An 11,391-nucleotide genomic window follows, 5' to 3' on the forward strand; every position below is an offset into this window, starting at 1 on the left:
TGTTTTCCTCAAAAAGTCCTTCACAAGAGTCCAAGATTCAGGATTCTCTACATTGGGTTAAAGGTTACAAGTCTACGGAGATGAACAGTGAGGGTAATAAGCTCAAAAATGGATAGGTAGCTCAACATCAATTATTAAATAAAATAATGATGGAAAATACTTTTCACCGAAAGTTATGCGTTTGAATATAAAAAAAAGCATTCACCTTGAACATTTCTTTTAAAAAGGATTTTTTCTCAATTTATTTCCATTGATACTGACTTACATATAAATTTTTTATAAATATTTTATTAAATGTAAAATTATTTGTCACTTTCAAGGTTTAAAACAATTGTTCCAGAGCCATAAAAATATTTGAAGAATGTCAGTAAAGCAACAGAAATTAATTCCACACTCTCATAAAATCGGTTCAACGTTGAACCATAACTTTGTACCATAATGCGGTGAAAATTTGCTGCAACCATAATAAGGTGCTGAATTTAATCTTGTCCCCATTAAATTTCAAACATTATATCGTGTAAGCAATTTAAAATAAGATATCAAGTAAGGGGTACATTAAGATGACAGCAAATTTGAAAGTTAGTATGGTTCAACAATAAAATTTATAACAATCTAAACAGTATTTGATAAAATTATATAAGAGAGTTAGTTTGAGTTCTTCAAATAGTTAGTCTTCAAATTTCACCTTCTTTTTAAAAACAAATGTACATTCGTGTTCGTTAGCAATAAATAATAATAATAATTTTAAAATCCAAGTTTACGGAAAAATTTTGATTTTTCTGAATTCCAATTAGGAGTTTCCCTCCAAGGAAAACCTGGTGGAATGTTTTGAAAAACTTTTTTCAGCATTATATTGAATACGTTTTGACTTGCCGTTTCTTTTCCTAGGAACAATTCTATAAAAATGTCGCTTTCAGGATTAGATTCAATTTCTTTTGCTAAACTACATAACATTGAGCCTTCAAAGATGCTCTCAGAGTTAATAGATTTCAAAGGTGATTCTAAGAGTTGATTTAATGACATCAAGTACTTGAAGCAAGTTTGAAGTTGGTTGTAGCTGTGAATCACATACACATCGAAATGATGTTGCAAACTTATCTTTGTGTCGCGTGGAAATGTTTGTGCAAATTCGGCTTGTTTTTTCGCCGAATTCGATGTGATATTTCTAAGAGAATAATACATCTTTGAAAGATCAGCATCGATTTTGTCTTGTAAAATAGGATATGTTAAAACTGATTCATGCAACACATAAAAATGAGTGATGCATAACAACAAGGCTAAAAAGAATTCTTTAGTAGGCTTAGGTGAACAGTTTCGCAGCCAATAACATATGATAGCAAACAAAAGCTGTAATTTCTCTGGAAAATGTTTCAGATAGAATGTTTTAATTCCAATAACTTCTGCTAAGAACTCCAGTCGCGCTGTTTTATCCATATGCTTAATTTGATGTAAATGTGGAACAGGTTTTCCACTTGGAAGAGCTAACATAGGTTTAGTTTTGAAGAATATTTCAAATCCTTTATCTACATCATATTCATCGACATCAAGTAAACATAGTGATTTATGATCTTTCATGTTTGTACTTGCAGTTTCGTGATGAAAAAGTATACCATAAATAACTTGACGGACAAAGCAACTGCAGTTATAGCTACTTCTGTCAACAAAATCACCTACTTGAGTACGCATGAATGATCGATGTAAGTTGATAACGTTTAGAAAAAGAGGGGGCAAACGCCCCTGGCTGTGTTTACGCACATATTCTTTAGGAAAAGGCGTTCCACAAGGAGCCACTAATTGCGATGTTGGAAGTAGTTTGGTATCCGACAGCATGTTATTGTTGTCAAATAAGTAAGATAAGTTGGAAACTTTGATTTTGTAAGAGTTAACAGAATAATCCAACAATCTTTTAAACGCTTCTTGTTTTTCTTTATTAATTAAACTTAATATGTCTCCAAGAACTTCAACATATTCGCGAGTGCCTAAGTAATTTAGAATTTGTTCAATTTTCTGCCCTGGTTGGGGATAAAAGTACCATGCTATGGGTCTTAAATCTTCATATTTTATAAAGTCATTACCAGCCAAGCAAGCTAGTAACTGTAAATTGCTTTTGTTAATGGATGGATAAAATGAAAGGAATTTATTAATATGATAAATCTTGCAACTTAAGTATTTGGTTTTATTATCCTCAGATGTCAGTACATCGCAACTACCTAGGCTTGACGTTCTTATGTAGCCATTTTTTACATCAAATATATAGAAATCACTATCTTCGCTAAGAACTGGACAGTTGAAATGATTCGCAAGTGAAGCCATGTGACCATCGCTTTCAAATTCGCACTGTACAAATGTAATACCAAGTTTGAAGAGGGTGTTTTTAAAAACACTTTTGGCATTTATAGGGAGAAATGGCTCTTCAATTTTGCCAGTTTCCGATGCGATTTTCACTCGGGAAACCCGTTGCCTCCATCTTTCAATCTGAGTTGGTAAATAACGATCTGAATCATCTTTACCACCATCAAGAACTACGATGGGCTTAATATTGCACTTTTTAAATGATGAAAAGTAAGCTCCAACTTTAGAGGTGTATCTGTAATAGAAGGAAAGAATATATCATTTTGCTTGATTATCTGACTTAAAACAGGAAACGATTGCAATTGTGTACTATGTATCCGCTGACCGAATGAAGACAATAACAAGCTTCTTAAAACCGGAAGAAATTCAGAAAACTTCCTGTGTATCCCTCCGCTTATGTTATGCTTACGAGGCGATGTGTGAACAGGCTTAATGTTCTAGGGAGTTTTTTATTATTGTGATTTGTATTTAAATTTATTATGTATCCGCTGACCGAATGAAGACAATAACAAGCTTCTTAAAACCGGAAGAAATTCAGAAAACTTCCTGTGTATCCCTCCGCTTATGTTATGCTTACGAGGCGATGTGTGAACAGGCTTAATGTTCTAGGGAGTTTTTTATTATTGTGATTTGTATTTAAATTTACCCGTAATTTAATCATTTATAAGAGTTGTCTTGTAATTTATAAATTCTAACAGGTCATGAGTCACAAATTTAAGAAAATTAATTAGCATATTATAAATAAAGTGTAAGGTTTGTTAAGTTTTGAGTGTTATCCCTTATTTGGCTATATTTACGGATAACATAATAGGATGCTTTGGTGACTTTCGAATTCATTTTTGGTTTGTTTCGCTGAAATTTAGACTGAAAAGGCGTATTGTAATGTAAACACTACAGGTATAATAATATTGGACGGCGCGCTTTTTCAAGCTTAGGCATAAAAATCAATCGGAAGTAGTGCCGGAAGTTTTAAGACAAATTTTAACCCCTAGCGGTACCTGCACCGGCTTGACATAATGTTAATATTAAAAACTAAACCAAGAGAAAGCTCACCAATGTCTGTTTAGCAAGTTAAAAATCTCGCGTTTTTGTATCTCATTTCGTAACTTAAAGCATAACTATATTTTTAAACTATATATACTATCTTAAAACAAATAATTATTTGGGAATAGAACGTTTAAAAAATATAAAAAATATTTTTAAAAAAATAATCAGTTATGTGAGATATTTTCATCTAGACTAAAAATTAATGAATAATTTAAAAATTTTGCAAATTATGAGTCCAGAGGAGACATTAGGAGTAATTATACAAATGTTGAAAAATTAGATTCCAAATGCTTTTCATTTTCATAAAGCTGAGTCTTTCTTCATATTGATATGCCATTTTCATGATTAAAATAGAGGGCGCTTGCAAAGCACAGGAAAAATTAACCTAACAATCAAGAATAACTGTTATGCATTCACAGCAGTTCTGAAAAACATATTCTTCGAAAGCTTCCAAAAACAGCCATAATGAAATTTATCTTGAGTTTTTTCCCTGACATTTACAATGGGGGCACCAAACAGGGTCTTTTTGTAGATGTTTGTGTTCCCCAAACCATTAAAAATTCACTTCACTTTTAACAAAAATTGCAAACTTGTGTATTGAGAACAGTCATTACGGAATTCTCTGAAGAAAACAATAGAGAACTTTTCAGAAAATATGGGAAAATCAACGTAAAAAAAATAACGTGTCGTTAAACGCAGCTTTTGCATTACGTTTGGCAAAACCCTAACGTTAAACGCTATTTCTCAAAAGCCTAACATTTTAATGTGTGAATTGATTTCGCTGGGGGAAATTTGCTTGCATTTCCAAAATCTTTTTTTTTCTTCTCATTTTCATTTATTTTTTATTTTTTAATTTTCACTATTCTTCATTTTAATTATTTCTTACTTTCATTATTCTTTTAAAAATATGAATAATGTTGGAATTGGTGATATATTATGGTATAAAAGAAGAGTAAATAGAGGAAAAGTTTTTACTGGATTGTCGGAGCTTCAATGAGAAACATACTTCAGATTGACGAAATAGGTTAGAGTGAATTTTATTTTATATGGAAGAATCTATATTATATATATTTCTCTTACACGGGGACAAAAAAAAGCCTCATTACAACTCCCCGAATGGCAACGCTAGAAAATCAACCAATGATTGCCGCTAAAAATGTCACATGCCAAATCTAGCTCAGGAGGCTCAACATATAGCGCTTTTAAAAACGGAAACTGAAATAGCCAGAGAGAGCATTCACACCAAATGTAATCTCTTCCGAAATTCACCCTATCAGCTGCGGCAATCTCATACTGTTAAGCTAGGCAGAAGTGAGTAGTCTTTGTCGATAGATCTCTATTTTAATATTTTGTCGAAAGCGCTTTTTTTCACGAATTTATATATTACGAATTTATTTGACGATTTTTGATTTATATCACGAATTTATTTGTTTTATTATTGTTATTAGTTATTCATTGAAAAATGAGTCTCGGTCGTGCTGTTACGCTTTAAGATTTTATACTATAGCACATTTCTAATACGTTTAACGAATTACATGTCATTTATTTAAATTCAAAAAATTTTTAATGACTTAGTATTTACTAAAAAGATGTAATTTTTTTTTTTAAAAAAAGTTGTTATATGGATTTGAATGATTGTTTTGAATTCTTAGAATTTTGTGCACTTGCAATGCACCTAAGTTAGTAGCGAGCGAAGCGAGCTTGGTTTGCGAAGCAAACCATATAAGATTGCGTTGCAATTTTCGGGGGTTGGCGAGCGTTAGCGAGCAGGGGGCGCAGCCCACTAGTATTTTTAAATATTATATAATTTTGCATTTATACGGTTCATTCTTTTCTTATTTTACTATTTCATTACTTATTACATTGTTTGTGTATAATATTGGAATGAAAAGTAAAAATTATACGTTTAAATATAACAAAAAATTAATTATTAACATGTAGTGTGCTATGTAGAATCGACTTAATATTAAACATTAATATTATATTATATTATATTACGTTTAGAAAGCAATACATAACGAGAAACTAATGCAAAATGAAATAGTTCAAGACTTGCTCGTAGATTTTATGAAATTGCGTTTCTGTTTTTACTGAAACTTTATAAATTTCAGTTATAATTAAAAAAATAGATAAAAAGTAATATTTTTTTTAAAATTCTTTGAAAAATATAATCCTTTTTAACTATTATAATTATTAAAGGATAATATGTATCACGTTTTCAAAACCCTTTTTTAAATTACTTTACGAGAAATATTTCTTTAAACATAGTTGAAAATGAACAGGACCCAAAATAATGCATGAGATAGTGAAACATTTTTCAAAAAATTTACGGATGCAAAAATTTTATTTTCATTAAAAATTATTATATATTTACTATTTTAAAGATGAAAGAAAATCCTCGAAAAACACTACAGCACAAATTAAGTAAAGTAATAAGATGAGAAATTTTCTTATACGAGCTAAAAAATAGAACAATTAAAATGTATGCTTCTAGGCATTTGTAATTCTCACACAATGTATACTATGACCGTTTTACAATTATTCTAATTTTCACACAGTTTTAATTTGAGTTTGTTTAATTTGTGACCTCTTTTGACAAATAACTTAAACAAATTGATTTTTTATAATTTATTAATTATTCTGATTTACTAATATATTTGATTATTTTGATCAATATAATTTATGAATACTCTAATAAACTTTTAGTCTTAGTTTTAAAAATAGACGCACGTAGACATACTCAATTATATAACATAACCTGATATAGCTATGAAGATCATTTAAAGGACAGCCTAAGATAGATTTAAATAATTATTTAAATCTATCTATCTTCCGATATTTAAATAATTTGGATCGTTAAGCTACGGAATTGAACAAACACTCACAATATTAGAGAAAAATTATTTTTTTTCTTAAATGATTAAGTTAAAATATAAGAGGTGAAAACATGTACACATAAGAGGTGAAAATTAAAGCCAGTATAATTTGTGCAATATGCGTTTATAATTGTATATTCTCATGATCTTTGACTGCACGATTTTAAATCTCGACATTTTTTATTTAAAAAGTCTGACCAGGTAGTCACCCGAAGTGTTCAATAATATATATATATATATATATATATATATATATATATATATATATATATATATATATATATATATATATATATATATATATATATATATATATATATATATATATATATATATATATATATATATATATATATATATATATATATATATATATATATATATATATATATATATATATATATATATATATATATATATACTCACAGTGGAAATACTCAGTGTGGAAAAAAAATATACTCACGTGATGTAGTCTCCACCAAATACATAACTAATTTTATTAAAAGAGTACAGAAAATGGAGTAAATTATTTCCATCAATAACAATTGTACAATCATGAAGTTTGTAGGGCATTGTGAGGTGCGGATTAGCATCCATGAATGTCGATAAACCTCTCACACCCATCTCTGTTTACGAACAGAAAAGGAAATAATTAGTAGGACTCCAAAGGTAAAATAGAAAAGCTTTTTTTTTTTAAATATACTTCTAAATATACGTTGAAAAACTGTCATGTTAAACGCATTATAATCTAATTATTAGATTATCGTTGACGTGATGCAAATTTATTTGATTAAAGTCATCGTAGCTTTTATCTTTCGTTGATTATTGCTATTGTTAAAGAGATATGTAATCTGTTAGTTTCTGATAAAATAAGAGCCGATAATTTGAAAATTATTCTTCAAATCATAATTTATAATAAAAGAATTAGAAAAATATGATAATAATTCAGTCAGATCAATATTATATATACATATAGATTGTTGAGAAACTATAGCAATAATGGATATAGAATAATATGAATGCTACAAATGCACATAAATTATGATATGTGTTAAGCCTTATTTATATCAGATACTAGGCAGGATTGTTGCCTTTGATTTTGATTTGAATTTTTTAATCGTCCACCAACTCTAATTATTCTGTATCTAAAAATATACTTAGATGATGGAGTTTGCTGTTCTTAGGGAGAGGGGCCTGATTTTTTTAGATGATTAAGCTCCTGGTAAAGTTCTGATTCTTGAATGACTTAATAAGTCTTTATGGACCTATCAATTTCTTTAGATGAAAGTACGCCAGAAAATTTAGTTGACCTGCAGTTGTTAATAAATCGCAAGCACCAAGAGATCACTCGAATTAGACGTGTAACTGATGAAAATTTCTCAATGATTGTTAAAATATAATTGTTTTTGTTAGAAACTGCGATGTTATTGAAAACTACAGCTGATTGTTCTTCACATTTTAGATCTTTTTCAGTTTGCGATGAGGCAATAGATGAGAAATCTTGTCTTAACCATTGTGGTTCAGTCCAACACAGATCATGATTTTTCAATTTTGATGCAGAAACACCTCGAGAAGCACAATCAGCAGAGTTTTCTTGACTTTTTACATGCTGCCAAGTTGCTCCTGATGCCAATTCTTGAATTTTAGAAACACGATTACAAACAAATGTTTTCCATTTAGTAGGATCTGACTTCAACCAATCCAAAACGATTTGAGAGTCCGAAAACAAAATAGTTTTCTCGATTTGAATGACTTTCTGCAAAGATTCTAGAACTGCAACATAAAGTTGTGAAAGAAGAAGAGCTGCCATAAGTTCCAGTCTAGGCAACGATATTGATTTTACAGGAGCAACTCTTGTTTTTGAAACAATCATTGCAACATGTATTTTTCTAGAGCAAAACGTTGTTCGTAAATAAAAAACCGCAGCATATGTGCGTTGAGATGAGTCACAGAAACCTATTAGTTGAACTTGCTTTGTTAATGGATCATCAAAAAGATATTTGGGAATCTTAATGTCTGCTAAATGTTCTATCTGATCTTTGAATTGAAACCATGATTTTTCAATATTGTTTGGCAACGGATCATCCCAAGAGAGGTTTTCTTTCCACAGCTCTTGCATCAGGATTTTTAACTGAATTGTTGTAGGTCACAGGAAACCAAGAGGACCGTAAATTTTAGCAATAATAGAAAGAAATTGACGTTTCGTCAGCGTGTCTTCGGAAGTAGGATTTATTTTGATTCTGAAAGTATCTTCCTTGGCAGTTCAGATAGTGCCCAAGATTATCTTCTTCAATGCGTAGAAATCCGGAGGAGTTGCGCAATTCAGGTGGTAAAGCCTCAAGGACTGATGATTAATTCCACCTTCGAATAGAAAATCCTCCTCTTTTCATAAGCTCTATCATTTGATTGACTAGTTGCTGAGCTTCCTCTTCAGTATTTGCTTCAGTTAGAAGATCATCTACATAAAAATCTTCTAATGCGGCTCTAGAAGCTTCTGGAAAATGCGTTGATTCATCTTTCGCCAACTGTTGAATCGTGTGAATAGCCAAATAAGGAGCCGGAGCAGTACCGTATGTTACGGTGAGCAATCGGAATTCAAGTAATGGATCCTCAGATTGTTCTCTCCAAAAGATCCGCTGGTAATCCACATCGCTACTGTTTGAATTTGACGGAACACTTTTTCCATGTCACTGGTTAGTGCAACAGGATAACATCTGAATTTTAAAAGAACATTGAATAGTTCGTTTTGTAGCTTCGGACCTACATGAAGAACGTCATTAAGAGAAATGAAACGATTTTTTCCAAAGAAAAAAATCTTTGTTTTGCCTGATTCCGAAAATTTCCTGAAAATCTATCTTTCTTTGAAGGTAAATTAACAATGTATCTACCATCGCAATTTCTTTTTGTTGTTGGAATGTAGAATTTTTCGACTTTTTGATTATCGATAGATAAAGTAGAAGCATTTGGGATCGATTCAATTTCCCAGAATTTGTTCACAACATTATCTAATTCGACTAATGCATGGCAATTAATTAATGACATACTCTTTCTTTCACTCCTAGAATCAGCAGAAATTCGAACGGACAGTAACCAACCTAGTTTTGAATTTAAAGCAGATGGTTGATTTTGGATGCCTTAAATTTTTTTATTTTGAATTAAATCAGAGAATATGTCAGCCCCCAGGATTATATCAATAGGTTAGCTGATATAGAAAGTAGGATCTGCTAGTTTCAATCCTTGAATATGAGGCCAATCAAATTCTGAGATTTCAAAGTTAGGCAGATTACAGATTTTTAACAACAAGAGCATTTACATTAAAGATCTCTTGACTAAAATAAGACGAAAAGTTCAAAGCGACCTTTCTAGTTGCAAGAGCAGTAACTTTATCATCTAATCCTAAGATTGTATTTTTAGATTTTTGAAATTGAAGATTTAAATTCTTGCAACATGATTCTGGGATTAAAGTAGCTTGAGAACCCCCATCAATTAAAGCGTGACAGTTAACATATTGTCCTCGACTATTTTTTAACTCTTACAATTGCTGTTGATAGCAAAATTAATTTTGAATCAGTCATATGACCTGTTAGACAAATTGGATTATTCTCAGAACTTGTACTTGGCCGTGTGAGCTCTTGTGTTGTCGGCGGCTGATTTTGATTGGTTTGGTTAAACTTGACTTTCTTTAACTTCTTCTTTAAACTTCTTTAACTTGAGTATCTAGCATATAGGGAACAGAATTTTTTTTTCTCGGTATCTTCGATTTAGGGGGAACCCTCTTTTCCACTTAAGAGTTTCACTTCGGATTTGAAAAGCAGGAAGTCATGATAACCTTGACCGCAATTATTTGATTTGAATTAGGAACGAAAATTTAACTTTCGAAATAAGATTAAAGTGACATAAATATTTAAAAAATATATCACACGAACTAAACATAAATTTTGATTCAAGTTCTATTTATTATAAAGTTAATATTAATCGATTCATAATCATAGCAGCAAGTCATTAAATATAAATATAAGACTTTCGATTTCAAATGATAATAATTTTGATTTCTTATCTTCATTAAATTATATAAATATTAGATTTTGAATTTATTTATAAATAGAAGTCCTCACTGGTGGCTCCAAAATGTTTAGATTAGTATGTTTTTGTAATGATATCAAAATGGGCTTACCTGTGATTTCAATTGCAACCAATTTCTAACTGAATATTTTTAATTTCTATTAAATAAAAATAAAAGTTTTTCATGGAAATTGAAAACCGCGCCATCTATTGGCGAAAAGTTTTATGAGCTGATTATCAATCATTAGAGGTTAAATAGTATTAATTTACGGAAACCTTTCTTATAACCGTCGTTGAACAGCCGTCCCAATTTTAAGTTTACGACTACCAATGTTCAACTCTGTAGCCTTGTAATTTCGAACCAAATCCGGAAGGCAATTGAACTCCTATATTAAGAAATGAAAGAAATTTTGACTTCGTGGAGGATATTTTGATGGAACTAACCAGCATTTACGTTACATGTGGAGGAAAACCAAGAAAACCTCCGACTGTTAATTTGATGGTAAGGGGACTCTAAGCCACGATCCGTCTACCACAGAGGACATTTTATGTCAGCACTGTGGTTGATGCGGAATTCGTAGCTACCAGCCATTATTGAGATTCGAACGGGAGTCAACTCATTGGGAGGTTAGTGTTCTATCCCCTGAGGTTTTGGTATCCTTTCACGGAATCCTAGGATCCCACAGAAACAACTTTTGGGAACTTTTGTTCTAGAACAGTTGTTCCCAAATGGCTTTTTTCTCGAACGCTAGGGATTCATTGAAGGGTTACAGAATTTCCGAGAGTAAGGAATTTTTTTAACTAGTTATGATTTTCGAAACCAGTAATTAAATTTATGCACAATTAATAATACAATTTTTATTTAATATTTCCGTTATTTTTATGAAATTATTATGCTTAGGGAAAGAAATTTTGAAACTATATATTTCTTAATAACAATAAAATGAATGAATTATGAAGTGGATGTATACATTTATATGCATTTAGGAAAACATTAAGTAATATTTCGCTTCAAATAAAAATAACCAAATTCAACTATGAAGAAGTATGGTTT

The 11,391-nt window shown here is 30.6% G+C and overlaps 2 protein-coding genes across 2 annotated transcripts; both read right to left on the reverse strand.

Annotated features, from left to right (window-relative positions):
- Nucleotides 1–208: 208 nt before the first annotated feature.
- On the reverse strand, nt 209–7,007 carry LOC147805769 (single-strand DNA endonuclease ASTE1-like). The gene is made up of 2 exons (XM_087149928.1): nt 6,739–7,007; nt 209–2,587 (listed from the first exon to the last, which is right to left on the reverse strand). Exons 1-2 carry the CDS (start codon nt 6,897–6,899, stop codon nt 745–747), a joined length of 2,004 nt encoding a protein of 667 aa, XP_087006054.1. The 5' UTR covers nt 6,900–7,007; the 3' UTR covers nt 209–744.
- A 514-nt stretch (nt 7,008–7,521) lies between these two features.
- On the reverse strand, nt 7,522–8,394 carry LOC147805770 (uncharacterized). The gene has a single exon (XM_087149473.1). The coding sequence runs from the start codon at nt 8,392–8,394 to the stop codon at nt 7,522–7,524; it is 873 nt and encodes a 290-aa protein (XP_087005599.1).
- Between the last annotated feature and the right edge of the window lie 2,997 nt (nt 8,395–11,391).

This window comes from Parasteatoda tepidariorum, chromosome 8 (assembly GCF_982258835.1).
Source record: "Parasteatoda tepidariorum strain Cologne lab strain chromosome 8, Ptep-v5.0, whole genome shotgun sequence".
Taxonomy (NCBI): domain Eukaryota; kingdom Metazoa; phylum Arthropoda; class Arachnida; order Araneae; family Theridiidae; genus Parasteatoda; species Parasteatoda tepidariorum.